Genomic DNA, 25,000 nt, shown 5'->3' with positions numbered 1-25,000 from the left:
GGACAATCGGATCATAATCTGATATTATTGACACCCAGCTACTCTCCTTGAATCCGGAAGCTGCCAGTTACGTCCACGTCTGTTGGTGTGTGACGGAGGATGCATGTGAACCGTTCAGAGGGTGCTTTGAGTGCACTGACTGGACTGTTTCTGGAGGATGACAATGATCTGGACAGCATCTCTGATAAAGTCACCAGTTATATTAATTACTGTGTCGAGAATATCATTCCCTGTAAACAAATAAAAACTTTCCCTAATAACAAACCTTGGGTGACAAGGGAGATCAAAGCTGCTATTAATAGGAAGAAAACTGCTTTCCTCAGCGACAAAGACATGATTAAAACTGCCCAAAAGGAATTAAAAGCAATAATCAAACAGGGTAAGAGTAAATATAAGGAAAGGGTTGAAGGACAGATGTCCAACAGTAACACAAGGGGCCTCTGGAACGGCATCAAATCTATTACTGGTTATGGGACCAGCTCTGCAAGCGTCCCTGGTGCTGGGATCAATGTAAATGAAGCAAACCAGTTCTTTGCGAGGTTTGATGAATTAGATTTCTCTGCATCTCACGAGAGCATCCTCTCTTCTCTTGCACCGAGTAGTCCTGAGGACTGTAGCCCAGCTATTGGACTAAATGTTGAGGAGGTTCGACAGCAGCTAAAGCGCCTTAAGGTGAACAAGGCAGCAGGCCCCGACGGTGTCCATCCACACCCTTAAGGTCTGCGCCGACCAGCTGTGCTCAGTCCTTCATTTGATCTTTTCCTTGTCTCTGTCTTCATCGGAAATTCCAGTAATGTGGAAAACATCTTGTTTAGTCCCAATCCCAAAGAAAAGCAGTGTGAGGAGTCACGGTCTTACTAACCTGAGACCTATAGCTCTGACGTCGCACATAATGAAATGTTTTGAAAGGGTTGTCCTGGGTCACCTGAGTACACATGTCTCAGTCTTCCAAGATCCTTTGCAGTTTGCATACAGGAAGGGTGTAGGGGTAGATGATGCACTACTTTTTATGCTCCACACTATTTATAGTCATCTTGCAACAACTGCCAGCTCTGTTCGGATCATGTTCTTTGACTTTCCAGTGCTTTTAATACAATCCAACCGCACCTGTTAGCTAAAAAACGTATGACTTTTAAACTGCACAATACAACTGTTGCTTGGGTTTTGGATTACCTTCTGTCTCGACCACAGTTTGTCAGGCTTGATAACAAACTGTCTGACACCATCTTAACTAAAACTGGAGCACCACAGGGAACAGTTTCATCCCCCTTTTTATTCTCACTCTATACAGCTGACTACAGGCAGAGCCATGTGTCCTGTAACATCCAGAAGTTCTCAGATGACACTGCTCTGGTTGCTCTACTTACCCGAGGCAACGACCTGGCCTACAAACGGGAGGTTGAATCATTTGTCAGCTGGTGTGATGAAAACTTTTTAAAACTAAATGTTGGAAAGACCAAAGAGCCGGTCATTGATTTTAGAAGGAAGAAGGAGGAGGTCTCCCTAGTGACTATTGCAGGTCAGCAGATAGAGATAGTCCAGTCGTATGAATATCTCGGGGTCTATCTGGACAGTAAATTAAAGTGGAAGAACACTGATGCTGTTCTTAAAAAGGCTCAGTCAAGACTCTTCTTCCTGAGGAAGCTTAGATCCTTTGACATCAGCAGGAAGCTTCTTCATGTTTCCTATCAGGGGATCTTGGCTCGTGTTCTTTTTGATGCTGTGCTCTGCTGGGGGGGCATCACTGTGGATGATAAAAACAGGATCAATAAGATGATCACAAAGGCTGGCTCAGTGATTGGTCTAACCCCAGACTCACTAGAGGTCACTGTTGAAAAGCGAACAAGGGCCAAGTTAAAAACAATTGTCTTGTATGAAGGCCGTGCACTACACGGTGTCTTCAATGGATTCCGAAGCTCATTGAGTGAGAGACTCAGGATGCCTCAGTGTTCTACTGAACCACTAAGAAGCTCATTGAGTGAGAGACTCAGGACGCCTCAGTGTTCTACTGAACCACTAAGAAGCTCATTGAGTGAGAGACTCAGGATGCCTCAGTGTTCTACTGAACCACTAAGAAGCTCATTGAGTGAGAGACTCAGGACGCCTCAGTGTTCTACTGAACCACTAAGAAGCTCTTTGAGAGAGACTCAGGACTCCTCAGAGTTCTACTGAACCACTAAGAAGCTCATTGAATGAGAGACTCAGGACGCCTCAGAGTTCTACTGAACCACTAAGAAGCTCATTGAGTGAGAGACTCAGGACGCCTCAGAGTTCTACTGAACCACTAAGAAGCTCTTTGAAAGAGACTCAGGACGCCTCAGAGTTCTACTGAACCACTAAGAAGCTCATTGAGTGAGAGACTCAGGACGCCTCAGAGTTCTACTGAACCACTAAGAAGCTCATTGAGTGAGAGACTCAGGACGCCTCAGAGTTCTACTGAACCACTAAGAAGCTCTTTGAAAGAGACTCAGGACGCCTCAGAGTTCTACTGAACCACTAAGAAGCTCATTGAGTGAGAGACTCAGGACGCCTCAGAGTTCTACTGAACCACTAAGAAGCTCATTGAGTGAGAGACTCAGGACTCCTCAGAGTTCTACTGAACCACTAAGAAGCTCTTTGAGAGAGACTCAGGACGCCTCAGAGTTCTACTGAACCACTAAGAAGCTCATTGAGTGAGAGACTCAGGACGCCTCAGAGTTCTACTGAACCACTAAGAAGCTCTTTGAAAGAGACTCAGGACGCCTCAGAGTTCTACTGAACCACTAAGAAGCTCATTGAGTGAGAGACTCAGGACGCCTCAGAGTTCTACTGAACCACTAAGAAGCTCTTTGAGAGAGACTCAGGACGCCTCAGAGTTCTACTGAACCACTAAGAAGCTCTTTGAGAGAGACTCAGGACGCCTCAGAGTTCTACTGAACCACTAAGAAGCTCTTTGAGTGAGAGACTCAGAACGCCTCAGAGTTCTACTGAACCACTAAGAAGCTCTTTGAGAGAGACTCAGGACGCCTCAGAGTTCTACTGAACCACTAAGAAGCTCTTCCGTTCCAGCAGCAGTCCGATTCTTTAATGAACACCTTTAGAGGTTTTTATCTTTCTGATGTCGATCATGTTTTATATGGCATTGTCTGGTGTTATTGATCCTTTGTAATATGTTTTTGTCTGCTGTGTACTGTGTTGTTGTGTACTGTGGACTGTGTCGTCTGTATGAGTTTTTGGGTGGCAAAAGAGTTTCCCCACTGGGGATTAATAAAGTTTTATAATGTAATGTAATGTAATGTTATATATATATATATATATATATATATATATATATATATATATATATATATATATATATATATATATATATATATATATATATCGCTGACTCTGAAGTTTTGACCCTCATTGTTGTTACATGAGTGGGATCTGATTGGTCCAGCTCTAACATGAGCTGGTGTATGATTGGTTCTCATGTAAAATGTTTCAGTTCCAGTTGGTGACCAGCAGAGAGCGCTCTTCATCATGTTAATATTCAGTGTTTGATGATGAAGATGTGATACTAAGGTTACATCTTTATAGATGAAATGTATTGATTTTAAGAAATGTTTCATCGTGTTTTTTTATAATTGAACTGATAAAGATGAATATTAACTTCATATTCTTACAATTATCATGAATACTGGAGTTTTAAGTACTGTAAAATATATAGTACCTCTAAACTGTACTCCAGTACAGTACTAGTACCTCCAAACTGTACTCCAGTACAGTACCAGTACCTCCAAACTGTACTCCGGTATCGTACTAGTACCTATAAAGTGTACTAGCTATTTATACATTAAAATATTTATTAAAAACAACACGTTTACTACAATACCTCTGTAGACCACATGTACTTTGTGTAATTATGAAATTTACTAGAACGGAGTCACGTGACTGCTGATCAGCTGATCAGTGTTATGAGCTGTTGACTGTGTTCATCTGAAGGCCGCTATGTTCGCTATGTGAGACACTCAATCTACCCCCCCCCCCCCCCACCCCCCCCACACACACACCACTCCAGAAACAAACATCCACACATGGAGCTGATGGGGGGGGGGCAGCAAGACAAGCAGGAAAACAAGACTCAGATCACTGGGGGGACACTATAAAAGTGAGAAGGAGCTGAGGACGGAGGTTTGACTGAGAGACAGACGGTTTCTGGCTGCAGGCTGAACCAGGATCAGAAGGTTTATACAGTTTCTCAGTTGGATTTCAGGGACTCCTTCAGACCAGGTGTGTCTCGTGTCTCCTTTAGACCAGGTGTGTCTCGTGTCTCCTTTAGACCAGGTGTGTCTCGTGACTCCTTCAGACCAGGTGTGTCTCTCGTCTCCTTTAGACCAGGTGTGTCTCTCGTCTCCTTTAGACCAGGTGTGTCTCTCGTCTCCTTTAGACCAGGTGTGTCTTGTGTCTCCTTTAGACCAGGTGTGTCTTGTGTCTCCTTTAGACCAGGTGTGTCTCTTGTCTCCTTTAGACCAGGTGTGTCTTGTGTCTCCTTTAGACCAGGTGTGTCTCTTGTCTCCTTTAGACCAGGTGTGTCTCTTGTCTCCTACAGACCAGGTGTGTCTCGTGTCTCCTTTAGACCAGGTGTGTCTCTTGTCTCCTACAGACCAGGTGTGTCTCTTGTCTCATTTAGACCAGGTGTGTCTCTTGTCTCCTTCAGACCAGGTGTGTCTTGTGTCTCCTTTAGACCAGGTGTGTCTCGTGACTCCTTCAGACCAGGTGTGTCTCTTGTCTCCTTCAGACCAGGTGTGTCTCTTGTCTCCTACAGACCAGGTGTGTCTCTTGTCTCCTTCAGACCAGGTGTGTCTCGTGTCTCCTTTAGACCAGGTGTGTCTCGTGTCTCCTACAGACCAGGTGTGTATCATGTCTCCTTCAGACCAGGTGTGTCTCATGTCTCCTTCAGACCAGGTGTGTCTCGTGTCTCCTACAGACCAGGTGTGTATCATGTCTCCTACAGACCAGGTGTGTATCATGTCTCCTTCAGACCAGGTGTGTATCATGTCTCCTTCAGACCAGGTGTGTCTCATGTCTCCTTCAGACCAGGTGTGTCTCTTGTCTCCTACAGACCAGGTGTGTCTCTTGTCTCCTACAGACCAGGTGTGTCTCTTGCCTCCTTTAGACCAGGTATGTCTCTTGTCTCCTTCAGACCAGGTGTGTCTCTTGTCTCCTTTAAACCAGGTATGTCTCTTGTCTCCTTTAGACCAGGTGTGTCTCGTGTCTCCTTTAGACCAGGTGTGTCTCGTGTCTCCTTTAGACCAGGTGTGTCTCTTGTCTCCTTTAGACCAGGTGTGTCTCTTGTCTCCTTTAGACCAGGTATGTCTCTTGTCTCCTTTAGACCAGGTATGTCTCTTGTCTCCTTCAGACCAGGTGTGTCTCTTGTCTCCTTTAAACCAGGTATGTCTCTTGTCTCCTTTAGACCAGGTGTGTCTCTTGTCTCCTTCAGACCAGGTGTGTCTCTTGTATCCTTTAAACCAGGTATGTCTCTTGTCTCCTTCAGACCAGGTGTGTCTCTTGTCTCCTTTAAACCAGGTATGTCTCTTGTCTCCTTTAGACCAGGTGTGTCTCTTGTCTCCTTCAGACCAGGTATGTCTCTTGTCTCCTTTAGACCAGGTGTGTCTCGTGTCTCCTTTAGACCAGGTGTGTCTCTCGTCTCCTTTAGACCAGGTGTGTCTTGTGTCTCCTTTAGACCAGGTGTGTCTTGTGTCTCCTTTAGACCAGGTGTGTCTTGTGTCTCCTTTAGACCAGGTGTGTCTCTTGTCTCCTTTAGACCAGGTATGTCTCTTGTCTCCTACAGACCAGGTGTGTCTTGTGTCTCCTTTAGACCAGGTGTGTCTCTTGTCTCCTACAGACCAGGTGTGTCTCTTGTCTCCTTTAGACCAGGTGTGTCTCTTGTCTCCTTTAGACCAGGTGTGTCTCTTGTCTCCTTTAGACCAGGTGTGTCTCTTGTATCCTTTAGACCAGGTGTGTCTCTTGTCTCCTTTAGACCAGGTGTGTCTCTTGTCTCCTTTAGACCAGGTGTGTCTCTTGTCTCCTTTAGACCAGGTGTGTCTTGTGTCTCCTACAGACCAGGTGTGTGTTGTGTCTCTTACAGACCAGGTGTTTCTCGTGTCTCCCCAGGTCTGTCTCAGGTGTGTCATCATGCCGTGGCTGCTGTCCTCTCGGGTGGAGCGTCTGTCCTCGTCTCCGTCTCAGCGTCAGTGTGAGCGGACGTCGTTCTCCTTCTACTGCGCTGTGCGGGAGCAGCTTCCTGTCTGGCTACTGGAGGACATGCGCGGCATGGAGGTCTTCAGCTGGGAGGACGGACATCCTCGAGCCTTCCTGCCGTCCGAGGCGCTGCTGTACGCGCTGGTCCACGACCACCAGGACTACGCCCGCTTCCTGCTCAACAAGTACACGGTGAGCGCACTCAGGCCGCCCCGCTGCAGCTTCTGCTGCTGCCGCAGCAGCGGCGCGCCGCACCTCACCTCGGCGGTGCGCTACAACCGCGTGTCGATCCTCGGCATGATGGTGGCGGCTCTGAAGGACGGTCACATGCAGGACTTCCTGGACAGCCGGGGCGGTTGTTTGCATGCGGCAGACGCGGGAAAGACGGCGGTGCAGCTGGCGGTGGAGCTGTCGCGGCCCGACTGTCTGCTGCTGCTGCTGGTTCACGGCGCGCTCCCCACCGGTCTGGACGCCGCGCTGCAGCGACTCGTCTCCTGCGACGCCGCGGACCGCCGCCACGCGCAACGCTGCCTCGACTTCCTGCTGCTCTTCCTGCCCAAACCTCCGGCACTGTGCCGCCTGCGGGACGAGTCGCATCGCTGGCAAAGCCTGCTGGGAAACGAAGTGTTCAGCTGGCTGTGCGGTCTGGCTCCGCCCCCTCTCCTACTGCAGGCACTCAGGTGTTTGGCCCGGTCCGGCCCGGATCAGATCACCGCGCTGCCCGACTTCTTGCGGCTGCACAGCTGGCAGTGACTTCATCTGTCACCATGGAAACGACACTGTAAATGTAAACAAAGACTTCAAACAGTCCCGATCAGCGATCAATACTGCTCAGTCAGTTCAGTTCATCTGGACCGACAGGCTTTAGGACCCTGAGGGGACTGAAGGAGCAGCTGCTGTGAGGAAGATGATAGAGCTTCATCATGACTATAATGACGTCATCAGATAACAACACAACATTTGAACATTTTAAAGATTGTGGTGCATGAATGTAAATCTGATAATAAACACGTTTCTACCTCCTGGTGATAAAAGAGAAGAAGAGTTCTCTGCTTCTCATTTTGAGCTGATTGATGAAGGAGTCTGTTATCTAAACAGCTTCATGTCACTTCTGCAGCTTGAGATATTCTCAATCATATCTCTCATGTTGATTGTTCATCAGTGCAGCTGATCAATATCTCTTCTGTGTATAAAATGTAAATTTAAGTTAGTTTGAGTTCCAGTCAGAAATGTTCTGGATTTTGACATGAAGAAGTTTGAGATGTTGAATGTTTTGTTACTGCTTATATTTGCATACAGATCTTAAAACCTCTGGTGATTTTCTAAAGATCCAGGTCCATCTTTATCAGAGCAGGAACCTTTACTTCATGTGTGCTGAACAAATTGAATGTGTATTGTTAATTGTTGAACTGGATTGATGAAAAATCAGGAACAGCAGTTTTATCAACTCTGTGATGAAAATAAAATACAATTATTAAAGAGATGACTTGTTTCATAGAAACATCAGAACCTGAACATGTTTTGGTTTCACACGTGGAATAAGTGATACTTAATAATGTTTTATGTGCATCTTTATATGTGGCTGAAGCTTTTGTTATTATATATATATATATTATATATTAATAATTAATAATTGAAAGCATGTTCAGTGCTATAGTGAAAGTACTTGAAGTTGTTTTGTTTTTAAAGAACTGAGACAGAAGTAAATATGTGTCCTGCTCCAACATGGTGGCTCGATTTTCTCTCATATTACAAAAACGGTTCACTGAGTTGTGTTTCTGAAAACATTACAGAAATGAACCCTGAAATAGAATCTGTCTTCATTGTAGAGTGTAGTGTCCTCACCTCCGTCTCTCAGCCTGTAGAGAACTGTGGTGCATTCAGGGAGCGTAGAAAACGGAAACTCCCTCTGTAGAGACAGTGTTGATTTGTCCTCTCTGGGCTCCTGTAGCAACATGGTGGACTCCATGAAGAGGAGCTGCTCCCTCATCCTCAGTCATTAAGTAAATGTAAGTTTAATGTATATTTAGGGCCCGAGCACCGTCGGGCTGCGAGGTCCCTATTGAAACTGTAGGAATTATTATTCTTTTTCTCTCGAATGAAACGCCTTTTTGGGGGCTTTGTCATGTCCCCAACATCCCCATATTTGGTGATGTTGGGGATGCTGCTGAAAAATTTGATATTTTATGGGTCCCATGCTCGAACCTGAAAAAACAGCTCGCTAGCGCCTCCTAGAATTCAGCCCCCTCATCGAGTAAGTCCAATTTACTTGAAATTTTACACAGGCATGCCACCAAATGAGGTCTACAAAAAAGCCTCTTGGACCCCCTAAACTCCGCCTTCCAAAATATTCCGCCATTTTGAATTTTGTGAAAAACCCATTTTTGCATCCTCCTATACACGCTGAGTCCGATTGCTACTAAATTTGCTGTGGATCAGTATTGGATCTATATAATAACATTTCATCAAAAGATGTTTGATATCTCATTATGTTTAGAAGATATGGACCAATGAACTTCACAAGCATGGCTTTGTTTTTCAATACTTATAACTTCAAAACCATCTAACCTATAATCGCAGAATTTGTCTCATATGTGCACATCGTATATTATTACGTCCCCTACAATTTTCATTCCATTCAACCACTTGGGAGCGATACAGTAGTTAAGCCATTTTTGTCAATTTTCATTGTTTTCAGACGTTGTACTTTAACGAACTCCTCCCACAGAATTCATGCGATCGACTTCAAATTTTGTTAGGATGACCTTCTACCTGATCAATAACCTGATGATTAATAACCTGATGATCAATAACCTGACGATCAATAACCTGACGATCAATAACCTGACGATCAATAACCTGACGATCAATAACCTGATGATCAATAACCTGATGATCAATAACCTGACGATCGATAACCTGACGATCGATAACCTGACGATCGATAACCTGACGATCAATAACCTGATGATGGATAACGTGATGATCAATAACCTGATGATCAATAACCTGATGATCAATAACCTGATGATCAATAACCTGATGATCAATAACCTGATGATGGATAACGTGATGATGGATAACGTGATGATCAATAACCTGATGATCAATAACCTGATGATCAATAACCTGATGATGGATAACGTGATGATGGATAACGTGATGATCAATAACCTGATGATGGATAACGTGATGATCAATAACCTGACGATCAATAACCTGACGATCAATAACCTGACGATCAATAACCTGACGATCAATAACCTGACGATCAATAACCTGACGTTCAAAAACCTGATGATTAATAACCTGATGATCAATAACCTGATGATCAATAACCTGATGATTAATAACCTGATGATTAATAACCTGATGATCAATAACCTGATGATCAATAACCTGATGATTAATAACCTGATGATCAATAACCTGATGATCAATAACCTGATGATTAATAACCTGATGATCAATAACCTGATGATCAATAACCTGACGATCAATAACCTTATGATCAATAACCTGATGATCAATAACCTGATGATCAATAACCTGATGATGGATAACGTGATGATCAATAACCTGACGATCAATAACCTGACGATCAATAACCTGATGATCAATAACCTGATGATCAATAACCGGACGATCAATAACCTGATGTTCAAAAACCTGATGATTAATAACCTGATGATCAATAACCTGATGATCAATAACCTGATGATTAATAACCTGATGATCAATAACCTGATGATCAATAACCTGATGATCAATAACCTGATGATCAATAACCTGATGATGGATAACGTGATGATCAATAACCTGACGATCAATAACCTGACGATCAATAACCTGACGATCAATAACCTGACGATCAATAACCTGATGATCAATAACCTGACGATCAATAACCTGATGTTCAAAAACCTGATGATTAATAACCTGATGATCAATAACCTGATGATCAATAACCTGGTGATTAATAACCTGATGATCAATAACCTGATGATCAATAACCTGATGATTAATAACCTGATGATCAATAACCTGATGATTAATAACCTGACGATCAATAACCTGACGATTAATAACCTGATGATCAATAACCTGATGATCAATAACCTGATGTTTAATAACCTGATGATCAATAACCTGATGTTTAATAACCTGATGATCAATAACCTGATGTTTAATAACCTGATGATCAATAACCTGATGATTAATAACCTGATGATCAATAACCTGATGATCAATAACCTGATGATCAATAACCTGATGATTAATAACCTGACGATCAATAACCTGACGATTAATAACCTGATGATCAATAACCTGATGATCAATAACCTGATGTTTAATAACCTGATGATCAATAACCTGATGTTTAATAACCTGATGATCAATAACCTGATGTTTAATAACCTGATGATCAATAACCTGATGATTAATAACCTGATGATCAATAACCTGATGATTAATAACCTGATGATCAATAACCTGACGATCAATAACCTGACGATCAATAACCTGACGATCAATAACCTGACGATTAATAACCTGATGATTAATAACCTGACGATCAATAACCTGTACCTGCTGTGTTTGAACATGTTTATTAAGTTAAGTTACAACAGGTGAGTTTACACTGAATTCTTATTGGTCAGCAGCAGATCAATCAACCAGCTGACATCACGATGACGTCACAATCGAGTCACACCTGTGACGGTTTCCATGGCAACTATCAGAGACTAAGAGGAGAGCCGATGATGAGTTTTAAATATAGACCCAGTTCAGACCTGAGACCTGAACCTCAATGCAGGTTAACAGTCCTCTGTAGTCCACCAGGGTCCATTAGAGCCCGCTATAGTCCACCAGGATCCATTAGAGTCCACCAGGGTCTATTAGAGTCCACCAGGGTCTATTAGAGCCTGATATAGTCCATCAGGGTCCATTAGAGCCCGCTATAGTCCACCAGGATCCATTAGAGTCCACCAGGGTCTATTAGAGCCTGCTATAGTCCATCAGGGTCCATTAGAGCCCGCTATAGTCCACCAGGATCCATTAGAGTCCACCAGGGTCTATTAGAGCCTGCTATAGTCCATCAGGGTCCATTAGAGTCCACCAGGGTCCATTCGAGCCCGCTACAGTCCATCAGGGTCCATTAGAGCCCGCTATAGTCCACCAGGGTCCTTTACAGCCCGCTATAGTCCATCAGGGTCCATTACAGCCCGCTATAGTCCATCAGGGTCCATTAGAGCCCGCTATAGTCCACCAGGGTCCATTACAGCCCGCTATAGTCCATCAGGGTCCATTACAGCCCGCTATAGTCCACCAGGGTCCATTACAGCCCGCTATAGTCCATCAGGGTGCATTAGAGTACATCACAGTCAACCAGGGTCCAGATGTAGTTTGAAATCTTATTTAAAGAGTTAAACTTCTCGGACAACAAACATGTTTTTCAATATTAAGGGGGCGGGGCTCCTGCCTCCGTTTAACTTAATTTAACCTTTTAACTTAGCGTTACTCAGTTTAACTCGGCGTTACTCAGTTTAACTCGGCGTTACTCAGTTTAACTCGGCGTTACTCAGTTTAACTCGGCGTTACTCAGTTTAACTCGGCGTTACTCAGTTTAACTCGGCGTTACTCAATGTTACTCACTTTAACCCAGTTATTTCATCTTTTTTTAACTCAGTTTAACCATTTTAATCAGTTTAACACAGTTTGACCAGACTGGACCAGGATAGAGAAATCTTAACTGTCTGATGTCTATTTAATGTCCTTAACCAGAATGAACTAAACTTGGAGAAAAATAATCAATCTACTACCAGTCTGAACCACACCAGAATAAATATTAGAGGATTTAGAACCAGTAAGAACAAGTTGAAACCAGTCTGAACTAGTTTAAAATAAAATGAATGAAACATGGTTAAAATGTGAACTGTCCCCTTAATGCCTTCAACAACCAGACTGAACTAAACCAGAATGAGTCAGAACCATTAAGGACCAGTCCTTCTTATTAAAGTGCTTCCTGTTAAAACTAAAATAAAACATTCACTTCATTTCCCAGCAACTACCTGGGCTCCCTTTGTGTGGCCATCTTGTTTCAGAAACGTCCTGTAACCTTAAATGTTACAGGAAGTGATGGCATCAAAATGACATCATGGGTCAGATGAGCTCCCATTCATCGTCGACATCATCCCAACTGAGGGAGGAGCCTGAGGGGGCGGGCCAACAGGGGGATTGTGGGAGGAGCTTCGTCAGGCGACGGGACAATCCACCAATCAGAGTCACCGCCCACAACTCATCCTCTGGAGTCACTGAAGAGAGAAGAAACAGACACACCTGAGATTCAGTCCTGCTTATGAAAATAAGCATCCACACACACACACACACACACACACACACACACACTGGGTCCACCGACAGGAATACATATATTGTAAATGTATCTGCCCAGCCTCACCAGTATAAACCAGTCTTACCAGTTAACCAGTATAAACCCAGTCTTACCAGTATAAACCAGTCTTACCAGTATAAACCAGTCTTACCAGTTAACCAGTATAAACCAGTCTTACCAGTTAACCAGTATAAACCCAGTCTTACCAGTATAAACCTAGTCTTACCAGTATAAACCAGTCTTACCAGTATGAACCAAGTCTTACCAGTATAAACCTAGTCTTACCAGTATAAACCAGTCTTACCAGTATGAACCAAGTCTTACCAGTATAAACCTAGTCTTACCAGTATGAACCCAGTCTTACCAGTATAAACCCAGTCTTACCAGTATGAACCTAGTCTTACCAGTATGAACCTAGTCTTACCAGTATAAACCCAGTCTTACCAGTATAAACCAGTCTTACCAGTATGAACCTAGTCTTACCAGTATAAACCAGTCTTACCAGTATAAACCAGTCTTACCAGTATAAACCCAGTCTTACCAGTATAAACCAGTCTTACCAGTATGAACCTAGTCTTACCAGTATAAACCCAGTCTTACCAGTATGAACCTAGTCTTACCAGTATAAACCCAGTCTTACCAGTATAAACCAGTCTTACCAGTTAACCAGTTGGCATTTCCAGGGATTTTCTTCCAGTAATCTCCAGCAGGGTTTCGGTCAGAGACCCCGTAACGACGAGCCAGATCTCCGTTGACACAGCGAACCCAGACGGTCCGAGAGCTGAGGACCAGCTGACCGACGACTAAACCTAAAACAGACACGTACACATGTACACACATTGAAGTACAGTATATGTATTAATACAGGATCCACAGTATAACAGGTGTCCAGCCAGACAGGTGTACCTGGTACCAGCTCCCAGTCCGTCCCCACAGGCATCTCATCACTGAGTCCGGTCCTGACGAAGACACTTCCTCTGTTGTCCAAAGCCCAGAGGAGACGATCGTTAGGACTCGTCTGGATACGGACCAGCTGCACTCCTATTGGCTGCAGAGACATGATGTCACAGTTACCGGTTGGTTCTGTGTGTGTGTATTACCTGTACAGGTGTTTCTATGTGGATCCTGTGTGTGTGTTACCTGTACAGGTGTTTCTATGTGGATCCAGTGTGTGTGTTACCTGTACAGGTGTTTCTATGTGGATCCAGTGTGTGTGTTACCTGTACAGGTGTTTCTATGTGGATCCTGTGTGTGTGTGTTACCTGTACAGGTGTTTCTATGTGGATCCAGTGTGTGTGTTACCTGTACAGGTGTTTCTATGTGGATCCAGTGTGTGTGTTACCTGTACAGGTGTTTCTATGTGGATCCTGTGTGTGTGTTACCTGTACAGGTGTTTCTATGTGGATCCAGTGTGTGTGTTACCTGTACAGGTGTTTCTATGTGGATCCAGTGTGTGTGTTACCTGTACAGGTGTTTCTATGTGGATCCAGTGTGTGTGTTACCTGTACAGGTGTTTCTATGTGGATCCTGTGTGTGTGTGTTACCTGTACATGTGTTTCTATGTGGATCCTGTGTGTGTGTTACCTGTACAGGTGTTTCTATGTGGATCCAGTGTGTGTGTTACCTGTACAGGTGTTTCTATGTGGATCCAGTGTGTGTGTTACCTGTACAGGTGTTTCTATGTGGATCCTGTGTGTGTGTGTTACCTGTACAGGTGTTTCTATGTGGATCCTGTGTGTGTGTTACCTGTACATGTGTTTCTATGTGGATCCTGTGTGTGTGTTACCTGTACAGGTGTTTCTATGTGGATCCTGTGTGTGTGTGTTACCTGTACAGGTGTTTCTATGTGGATCCTGTGTGTGTGTTACCTGTACATGTGTTTCTATGTGGATCCAGTGTGTGTGTTACCTGTACAGGTGTTTCTATGTGGATCCAGTGTGTGTGTTACCTGTACAGGTGTTTCTATGTGGATCCTGTGTGTGTGTTACCTGTACAGGTGTTTCTATGTGGATCCTGTGTGTGTGTGTTACCTGTACAGGTGTTTCTATGTGGATCCTGTGTGTGTGTTACCTGTACAGGTGTTTCTATGTGGATCCTGTGTGTGTGTGTTACCTGTACAGGTGTTTCTATGTGGATCCTGTGTGTGTGTTACCTGTACAGGTGTTTCTATGTGGATCCTGTGTGTGTGTGTTACCTGTACAGGTGTTTCTATGTGGATCCAGTGTGTGTGTTACCTGTACAGGTGTTTCTATGTGGATCCAGTGTGTGTGTTACCTGTACATGTGTTTCTATGTGGATCCAGTGTGTGTGTTACCTGTACAGGTGTTTCTATGTGGATCCAGTGTGTGTGTTACCTGTACAGGTGTTTCTATGTGGATCCTGTGTGTGTGTTACCTGTACATGTGTTTCTATGTGGATCCTGTGTGTGTGTTACCTGTACAGGTGTTTCTATGTGGATCCTGTGTGTGTGTGTTACCTGTACAGGTGTTTCTATGTGGATCCTGTGTGTGTGTTACCTGTACAGGTGTTTCTATGTGGATCCTGTGTGTGTGTGTTACCTGTACAGGTGTTTCTATGTGGATCCTGTGTGTGTGTTACCTGTACAGGTGTTTCTATGTGGATCCAGGCCGGTAGCATCATGCTTGGGTTCATGGGCTGCGTTCCAACTCTGAAGTAAACTATTCCTCGACTGTCCACAGCCCAGACGTTCTGACTGCCACAGCTCACACTGACCAGACGAACACTTCCTGGAACACATCAGTGATATTTTACCTGAACACACCTGGAAACACATTTATATTCCCTCTATATAAGCGTGTGAAACCTCAAAACATCCCATGAACTTCTAGAACCCCTTCAAGAACCCATTGAACTGCCCTAAGAAGCCCTAAAACCTCTTGGGAAACTGAAGAACCACCTCAAGATCCATTGGATCCGCTCCATGGACTTTGGGAACCCCCTCAAGGATCATTTGAACTGAATCAAGGACGCTAAACTTTATTTTATCATCACACACAATACAGACGTGAAATCTGAATTCAACCCCTCCTCAGGATGAGGATCAGGATCAGAGGGCTGCTGAGAAGCCCGGGGAGCTACTTCGGTTCAGTCTCTCTCAAGGACACTTGACAAAACCTCCTCATAACATCCTCAAGGACCCCAAGAAGCGGACTGTTGGTCAGGTTAGGTACGGTTCCACCTGGAACCTGAGCAGGATCAGGTGGTTCCCCTTTCAGACCCACTGAGACCAAACTCACAACAACACCACTCTCCAAACACCAACCGGAGGAAACCGAGGGTCGATAGAAAATGGTTTGCAACAATGGACAAAAGAAAGATCAGTCGATCACAATGTAACCTGATGAATAGTCCGAATATCTCAGATCCTCAAGGGCCCCCACCTGGAAACCTAGACAGGAAGACACTAAAAATGGCAACTAAAAGAAACAGAGGATGTGGTCACAATATGAAACATTCAATAAAATGAGGACCAAATCATTTGACAAGTTCAACTCTGTAATGCCACACGAGGCAGATCTTGGTTGCTCAACAGGAACATGTAAAGACCTGGACAGAGAGAGACCGTCATGTGGTGTCTGACAGAGGAACTAAAAACAGATCTGATCCAGCAGACAGTCCGGTTACAGCGTGACACACTCAGAAACACCTCTGAAGTACCAGCCTGTTGCATAACCTCCACCCGTCAATGTGACGGAGAAACACAGCTGAGTGTGTGTGCATCATACTGTAACCTGACCCCCCCGAACACACCCTGACTGATCAACCTATCACAGACCACAAGTCAGACTCCTTCACAAAATAAAAGATATTACAACACATTAACTTCTGCTTGTGTTTTTATAAACACTATTAAGGCATTAGCACCCCCTAGTGGCAGCAGAGAACACTGTGGTTTTAGTGGTAGTAAGTGAGGGATTGATGCATGATTAGGTGAGCTGGATAGAATCGTTTTAAATGTTTTAAGGGAACACTATGTACCCGACCTCCACAGGTGTAAGAACAGAACAGCACCAAGGCACAAAGCTTTGGCAAAGAAAAGTTCCTTGTAGTAACTTTCAGGTACGTACCGAGCTGGTTGAGGTCCAGGGGGGTCCAGTGGAGTCCGAAGGGACAGGACGGAGACAGCGTACGAATACTGACTCGGCCATGGGTGTCTAAACCCCACAGAGCATCACAACAGGCAGACAATTGAGTCAGCTCCATCTGAGCACACAGGTAGAACACAAAAGATCATCAGCATGAACAGAGATGAGTAAAGTCAGACTCTGAGACAGATGTGGTGTTTTTACCTCAAAAGGTAGATGGATGGACGAGGGGCGGAGCTCTCCATCCTGGTCCCAAACACAGAACAGATCCTTCCTGCTCTGAGCCAACCACAGGAGCGTACCTGAGACACAGGTAACACACACAGGGAGACTATGATCAGTTGTGTATAATGTCACATATGAAAGATTGGTCTGAGGACTAGTGTAAGAAATTTGAGCAAAAAACGGTGTGTTTAGTAGATCAAATAAAAGTGTTTAATAATTCATAATTAAGAATTCATAATTAGTCATAATCATAAGTGTATTGGGAATGCATAATTAAGATAAACATAAAGGGTTGTAGGATTAGTAGCTAATAAGACATGAAGCTTCTGCCAAAGCTGCAGAAGTTTAACTTTTATACTGAAGGATTATCACAGAGGGATTAGACAATGACTGACAGTCATTGAATGTGTTCGGAAGCTCAGGGACAGAAAGCCAGACAGACAGAATACACTCCTGGACGTTAGCCAATAGGAATCGGGATAAACGAAAGAGGAGGTGTTTCGAACGGATGTGGGTGGTTTCATTTAAAAGTCTTTTTCTCGCTCTCTCGTGTGATGGCTCTCGGACGACGGACGTGTTTTTTATACCTGAGAAGCTGAGTTGAGTTTTTTGCAAACGGGGTTTTATTGATTTAATATTTCATGAAATAGTGTACTTCACTGTAAATATTGTACTTGCATCGGTGGGATTAAATTCCTTTTAATTGTAAACCAGTCTTGGTAGATTTCGTATTGCAGCGTGTCGACTGTACAAAGCAGCCGGACACGTGCTCTGGCCTCCTTCTCTGTGGGGTGAGTTTCAGCCCTCACACTAGTTGCACAGGTCTGAGGACTAGTTGCAGAGGTCTGGAGACTAGTTGCAGAGGTCTGGGGACTAGTTGCAACGGTCTGGAGACTAGTTGCAGCGGTCTGGGACTAGTTGCAGATGTCTGGGGACTAGTTGCAGATGTCTGGGGACTAGTTGCAGCGGTCTGGGACTAGTTGCACAGGTCTGGGGACTAGTTGCAGAGGTCTGGAGACTAGTTGCAGAGGTCTGGAGACTAGTTGCAGCGGTCTGGAGACTAGTTGCACAGGTCTGGAGACTAGTTGCACAGGTCTGGAGACTAGTTGCAGAGGTCTGGAGACTAGTTGCAGAGGTCTGGAGACTAGTTGCAGCGGTCTGGAGACTAGTTGCACAGGTCTGGAGACTAGTTGCAGCGGTCTGGAGACTAGTTGCAGAGGTCTGGAGACTAGTTGCAGCGGTCTGGAGACTAGTTGCAGAGGTCTGGAGACTAGTTGCAGCGGTCTGGGGACTAGTTGCACAGGTCTGGAGACTAGTTGCAGAGGTCTGGAGACTAGTTGCAGAGGTCTGGAGACTAGTTGCAGAGGTCTGGAGACTAGTTGCAGCGGTCTGGAGACTAGTTGCACAGGTCTGGAGACTAGTTGCAGAGGTCTGGAGACTAGTTGCAGAGGTCTGGAGACTAGTTGCAGAGGTCTGGAGACTAGTTGCAGTGGTCTGGAGACTAGTTGCAGAGGTCTGGAGACTAGTTGCACAGGTCTGGAGACTAGTTGCACAGGTCTGGAGACTAGTTGCAGAGGTCTGGAGACTAGTTGCAGAGGTCTGGAGACTAGTTGCAGCGGTCTGGAGACTAGTTGCACAGGTCTGGAGACTAGTTGCAGCGGTCTGGAGACTAGTTGCAGAGGTCTGGAGACTAGTTGCAGCGGTCTGGAGACTAGTTGCAGAGGTCTGGAGACTAGTTGCAGCGGTCTGGAGACTAGTTGCACAGGTCTGGAGACTAGTTGCAGAGGTCTGGAGACTAGTTGCAGAGGTCTGGAGACTAGTTGCAGAGGTCTGGAGACTAGTTGCAGAGGTCTGGAGACTAGTTGCAGCGGTCTGGAGACTAGTTGCACAGGTCTGGAGACTAGTTGCAGCGGTCTGGAGACTAGTTGCAGAGGTCTGGAGACTAGTTGCAGCGGTCTGGAGACTAGTTGCAGAGGTCTGGAGACTAGTTGCAGCGGTCTGGGACTAGTTGCAGAGGTCTGGGGACTAGTTGCAGAGGTCTGGGGACTAGTTGCAGCGGTCTGAGGACTAGTTGCACAGGTCTGGAGACTAGTTGCAGAGGTCTGGGGACTAGTTGCAGCGGTCTGGAGACTAGTTGCAGCGGTCTGGGGACTAGTTGCAGAGGTCTGGAGATTAGTTGCAGAGGTCTGGGGACTAGTTGCAGCGGTCTGAGGACTAGCTGCACAGGTCTGGAGACTAGTTGCAGAGGTCTGGGGACTAGTTGCAGCGGTCTGGGACTAGTTGCAGCGGTCTGGGACTAGTTGCAGATGTCTGGGGACTAGTTGCAGATGTCTGGGGACTAGTTGCAGCGGTCTGGGACTAGTTGCACAGGTCTGGGGACTAGTTGCAGAGGTCTGGAGACTAGTTGCAGAGGTCTGGAGACTAGTTGCAGCGGTCTGGAGACTAGTTGCACAGGTCTGGAGACTAGTTGCAGCGGTCTGGAGACTAGTTGCAGAGGTCTGGAGACTAGTTGCAGCGGTCTGGAGACTAGTTGCAGAGGTCTGGAGACTAGTTGCAGCGGTCTGGGACTAGTTGCAGAGGTCTGGGGACTAGTTGCAGAGGTCTGGAGACTAGTTGCAGAGGTCTGGGGACTAGCTGCAGAGGTCTGGGACTAGTTGCAGCGGTCTGGAGACTAGTTGCAGAGGTCTGGAGACTAGTTGCAGAGGTCTGGGGACTAGTTGCAGCGGTCTGAGGACTAGTTGCAGAGGTCTGGGGACTAGTTGCAGCGGTCTGGAGACTAGTTGCAGCGGTCTGGAGACTAGTTGCAGAGGTCTGGAGACTAGTTGCAGAGGTCTGGAGACTAGTTGCAGCGGTCTGGAGACTAGTTGCAGAGGTCTGGAGACTAGTTGCAGAGGTCTGGAGACTAGTTGCAGCGGTCTGGAGACTAGTTGCAGAGGTCTGGAGACTAGTTGCAGAGGTCTGGAGACTAGTTGCAGAGGTCTGGAGACTAGTTGCAGCGGTCTGGAGACTAGTTGCAGAGGTCTGGAGACTAGTTGCAGCGGTCTGGAGACTAGTTGCAGCGGTCTGGAGACTAGTTGCAGAGGTCTGGAGACTAGTTGCAGAGGTGTGTAGTATCGTGTGTACAGTGTACAGCTGTGTGACCTTCTCTGTGTGGCACAGCTGAAGAGGTGATGAAGCTCCACTTGGTGGCTGAGACGGTTCCTCTTGGAACGACGTTCTGCCAGAAGGTTCCTGAAAGAATCAAGCAAAAAGCTGCAGTAAAAAGTCTGTACTGGACCTTTACTGGACCTTTCTGGACTACTACTGACCCACGAGACTGCCCCGGGCCAGGTGCAGCTGGTTCCGTCCCGAGGCGACCCAAACCCCGCTGCCGTTGGCGCTGACCAAGCTCGGCTGGCACTGCGAGTACTGCGACAGGAAGGCCACCACCCGCTCCACCGGTGCCCTGGTAACCGTGGCAACGCTCTGGGTGGCATGCAGCAGCGTCTGGAAGAGACTGCCCTGATCGAAGACCACATAGTCCGAAATACTGATCTGATGAGAGAGAGAGAGACAGACAGACAGGTTGTTAAGCTGCAAAGGAGACCTGAGATCAACACCAGAACCTTCTCTCTAACTCGGCTTACCTGCCACCAGTGGTCGTCGTCGCCCTGCGGTCTGGATGAACAGATGCCGGTTCGAAACCAGAGGCTGCCGCTGGCATCCAGCGCCCAGGCTGTACCACCTTCTGCCAGGGCAACACACATCAACTCCAGACCCTGAGCCTCACTGTGACAAACACACAGGGACACAATCACAAATACACAGGATCAATGAATCCCAGCTCAAAGCTGCCACTGGTTCCACTGCTGTGTGCTGAGCGACATTCCACCAGCAGTCCAATGGTCTGTGAGCGACAGTACAAGAGGTGACTGCGGCTCAGTGGCAGAGCGGGTCGTCCTCCAACCAGATGATCGGCAGTTCAATTACAGTAGTATTACAGTAGTAGTCCCTGACTGTGTCGTACAGTAGTATTACAGTAGTACAGTAGTATTACAGTAGTACCCGACTGTGTCGTACAGTAGTATTACAGTAGTACAGTAGTATTACAATAGTACCCGACTGTGTCGTACAGTAGTATTACAGTAGTACAGTAGTATTACAGCAGTAGTCCCTGACTGTGTCGTACAGTAGTATTACAGTAGTACAGTAGTATTACAGTAGTAGTCCCTGACTGTGTCGTACAGTAGTATTACAGTAGTACCCGACTGTGTCGTACAGTAGTATTACAGTAGTAGTCCCTGACTGTGTCGTACAGTAGTATTACAGTAGTACAGTAGTATTACAATAGTACCCGACTGTGTCGTACAGTAGTATTACAGTAGTACAGTAGTATTACAGCAGTAGTCCCTGACTGTGTCGTACAGTAGTATTACAGTAGTATTACAGTAGTAGTCCCTGACTGTGTCGTACAGTAGTATTACAGTAGTACCCGACTGTGTCGTACAGTAGTATTACAGTAGTAGTCCCTGACTGTGTCGTACAGTAGTATTACAGTAGTACAGTAGTATTACAATAGTACCCGACTGTGTCGTACAGTAGTATTACAGTAGTACAGTAGTATTACAGCAGTAGTCCCTGACTGTGTCGTACAGTAGTATTACAGTAGTACCCGACTGTGTCGTACAGTAGTATTACAGTAGTAGTCCCTGACTGTGTCGTACAGTAGTATTACAGTAGTACAGTAGTATTACAGTAGTACCCGACTGTGTCGTACAGTAGTATTACAGTAGTACAGTAGTATTACAATAGTACCCGACTGTGTCGTACAGTAGTATTACAGTAGTACAGTAGTATTACAGCAGTAGTCCCTGACTGTGTCGTACAGTAGTATTACAGTAGTACAGTAGTATTACAGTAGTAGTCCCTGACTGTGTCGTACAGTAGTATTACAGTAGTACCCGACTGTGTCGTACAGTAGTATTACAGTAGTAGTCCCTGACTGTGTCGTACAGTAGTATTACAGTAGTACAGTAGTATTACAATAGTACCCGACTGTGTCGTACAGTAGTATTACAGTAGTACAGTAGTATTACAGCAGTAGTCCCTGACTGTGTCGTACAGTAGTATTACAGTAGTACAGTAGTATTACAGTAGTAGTCCCTGACTGTGTCGTACAGTAGTATTACAGTAGTACCCGACTGTGTCGTACAGTAGTATTACAGTAGTAGTCCCTGACTGTGTCGTACAGTAGTATTACAGTAGTACAGTAGTATTACAATAGTACCCGACTGTGTCGTACAGTAGTATTACAGTAGTACAGTAGTATTACAGCAGTAGTCCCTGACTGTGTCGTACAGTAGTATTACAGTAGTACCCGACTGTGTCGTACAGTAGTATTACAGTAGTACAGTAGTATTACAGTAGTAGTCCCTGACTGTGTCGTACAGTAGTATTACAGTAGTACCCGACTGTGTCGTACAGTAGTATTACAGTAGTACAGTAGTATTACAGTAGTAGTCCCTGACTGTGTCGTACAGTAGTATTACAGTAGTACCCGACTGTGTCGTACAGTAGTATTACAGTAGTACAGTAGTATTACAGTAGTAGTCCCTGACTGTGTCGTACAGTAGTATTACAGTAGTACAGTAGTATTACAGTAGTAGTCCCTGACTGTGTCGTACAGTAGTATTACAGTAGTACAGTAGTATTACAGTAGTAGTCCCTGACTGTGTCGTACAGTAGTATTACAGTAGTAGTCCCTGACTGTGTCGTACAGTAGTATTACAGTAGTACAGTAGTATTACAGTAGTAGTCCCTGACTGTGTCGTACAGTAGTATTACAGTAGTACCCGACTGTGTCGTACAGTAGTATTACAGTAGTACAGTAGTATTACAGTAGTAGTCCCTGACTGTGTCGTACAGTAGTATTACAGTAGTACAGTAGTATTACAGTAGTACCCGACTGTCGTACAGTAGTATTACAGTAGTACAGTAGTATTACAGTAGTAGTCCCTGACTGTGTCGTACAGTAGTATTACAGTAGTACCCGACTGTGTCGTACAGTAGTATTACAGTAGTACAGTAGTATTACAGCAGTACCTGACTGTGTCGTACAGTAGTATTACAGTAGTAGTAGTACCTGACTGTGTCGTACAGTAGTATTACAGTAGTACAGTAGTATTACAGTAGTATTACAGTAGTACCCGACTGTGTCGTACAGTAGTATTACAGTAGTACAGTAGTATTACAGTAGTACCTGACTGTGTCGTACAGTAGTACAGTAGTATTACAGTAGTAGTAGTACCCGACTGTGTCGTACAGTAGTATTACAGTAGTACCCGACTGTGTCGTACAGTAGTATTACAGTAGTATTACAGTCGTACCCGACTGTGTCATACAGTAGTATTACAGTCGTACCCGACTGTGTCATACAGTAGTATTACAGTCGTACCCGACTGTGTCGTACAGTAGTATTACAGTAGTACAGTAGTATTACAGTAGTACCCGACTGTGTCATACAGTAGTATTACAGTCGTACCCGACTGTGTCGTACAGTAGTATTACAGTAGTACAGTAGTATTACAGTAGTAGTACCTGACGGTGTCGTACAGTAGTATTACAGTAGTAGTAGTACCTGACTGTGTCGTACAGTAGTACAGTAGTATTACAGTCGTACCCGACTGTGTCGTACAGTAGTATTACAGTAGTAGTACCTGACGGTGTCGTACAGTAGTATTACAGTAGTAGTAGTACCTGACTGTGTCGTACAGTAGTACAGTAGTATTACAGTCGTACCCGACTGTGTCGTACAGTAGTATTACAGTAGTAGTACCTGACGGTGTCGTACTTCCAGCCCTCTCCCTCACTGCAGTAGCTGTTCAGTCCTTCTCTGTAGAACAAAGCTTTGTGTTCGCTCAGAGCCCAGACCACACCTCCGCTCACACACACCTGGCTGAACACACAGGGAGAGTCCACCTTCACTGAGCGAGCACAGGGCCGGTCCACGCTGAGACCTGACGGAAACACAGACACAGGTTACTGTGGCAACGGCACACAGAAAGACATTCATGTCTTATGTCTGACAATGTTTTGCTGACCCTGTGTGTTTTGGTGACCCTGGGTGTTTTGGTGACCCTGGATGTTTTGGTGACCCTGGATCTTTTGGTGACCCTGGGTGTTTTGGTGACCCTGGGTGTTTTGGTGACCCTGGGTGTTTTGGTGACCCTGGATGTTTTGGTGACCCTGGATCTTTTGGTGACCCTGGATGTTTTGGTGACCCTGGATGTTTTGGTGACCCTGGGTGTTTTGGTGACCCTGGATGTTTTGGTGACCCTGGGTGTTTTGGTGACCCTGTGTGTTTTGGTGACCCTGGGTGTTTTGGTGACCCTGGGTGTTTTGGTGACCCTGGGTGTTTTGGTGACCCTGGGTGTTTTGGTGACCCTGGGTGTTTTGGTGACCCTGGATGTTTTGGTGACCCTGGGTGTTTTGGTGACCCTGGGTGTTTTGGTGACCCTGGATCTTTTGGTGACCCTGGGTGTTTTGGTGACCCTGGGTGTTTTGGTGACCCTGGGTGTTTTGGTGACCCTGGGTGTTTTGGTGACCCTGGATGTTTTGGTGACCCTGGGTGTTTTGGTGACCCTGGGTGTTTTGGTGACCCTGGATGTTTTGGTGACCCTGGATCTTTTGGTGACCCTGGGTGTTTTGGTGACCATGGGTGTTTTGGTGACCCTGGATGTTTTGGTGACCCTGGATGTTTTGGTGACCCTGGGTGTTTTGGTGACCCTGGGTGTTTTGGTGACCCTGGGTGTTTTGGTGACCCTGGATGTTTTGGTGACCCTGGATCTTTTGGTGACCCTGGGTGTTTTGGTGACCCTGGGTGTTTTGGTGACCCTGGGTGTTTTGGTGACCCTGGGTGTTTTGGTGACCCTGTGTGTTTTGGTGACCCTGGGTGTTTTGGTGACCCTGTGTGTTTTGGTGACCCTGGGTGTTTTGGTGACCCTGGATGTTTTGGTGACCCTGGATGTTTTGGTGACCCTGGGTGTTTTGGTGACCCTGGATGTTTTGGTGA

General features: G+C 45.5%; 2 protein-coding genes across 4 annotated transcripts in view; one reads left to right on the top strand and one right to left on the bottom strand.

The window, feature by feature from the left end:
* The first annotated feature begins 4,156 nt into the window (after positions 1-4,156).
* Positions 4,157-7,594, top strand: ankrd9 (ankyrin repeat domain 9). Of its 3 annotated transcripts, none has more exons than XM_079287102.1 (2): positions 4,157-4,254; positions 6,139-7,594. In XM_079287102.1, the coding sequence occupies exon 2, from the start codon at positions 6,160-6,162 to the stop codon at positions 6,976-6,978; it is 819 nt and encodes a 272-aa protein (XP_079143228.1). In that variant the 5' UTR covers positions 4,157-4,254; positions 6,139-6,159; the 3' UTR covers positions 6,979-7,594. The 3 variants fall into 3 exon arrangements, with proteins under 3 accessions (XP_079143228.1, XP_079143229.1, XP_079143230.1); XM_079287103.1 differs by having other exon boundaries at positions 4,204-4,281; XM_079287104.1 differs by lacking the exon at positions 4,157-4,254 and adding an exon at positions 5,598-5,604.
* A 3,225-nt stretch (positions 7,595-10,819) lies between these two features.
* tecpr2 (tectonin beta-propeller repeat containing 2) overlaps positions 10,820-25,000 on the bottom strand; it is a 25,156-nt gene continuing 10,975 nt past the window's right edge. Inside the window, exons 18-27 of the mRNA XM_079286520.1 lie at positions 23,765-23,945; positions 20,577-20,718; positions 20,259-20,484; positions 20,092-20,181; positions 16,930-17,027; positions 16,708-16,843; positions 15,218-15,366; positions 13,526-13,667; positions 13,279-13,428; positions 10,820-12,539 (exon numbers count right to left, since the gene is read on the bottom strand). Coding sequence (XP_079142646.1) covers positions 12,388-12,539; positions 13,279-13,428; positions 13,526-13,667; positions 15,218-15,366; positions 16,708-16,843; positions 16,930-17,027; positions 20,092-20,181; positions 20,259-20,484; positions 20,577-20,718; positions 23,765-23,945 — 1,466 coding nt within the window. The 3' untranslated portion in view covers positions 10,820-12,387. The remainder of the gene's footprint in view (positions 12,540-13,278; positions 13,429-13,525; positions 13,668-15,217; positions 15,367-16,707; positions 16,844-16,929; positions 17,028-20,091; positions 20,182-20,258; positions 20,485-20,576; positions 20,719-23,764; positions 23,946-25,000) is intronic.

Source organism: Melanostigma gelatinosum (genome assembly GCF_949748355.1).
Source record: "Melanostigma gelatinosum genome assembly, chromosome: 16".
Lineage (NCBI taxonomy): Eukaryota > Metazoa > Chordata > Actinopteri > Perciformes > Zoarcidae > Melanostigma > Melanostigma gelatinosum.
This window is presented reverse-complemented; position numbering and strand designations above follow the sequence as displayed.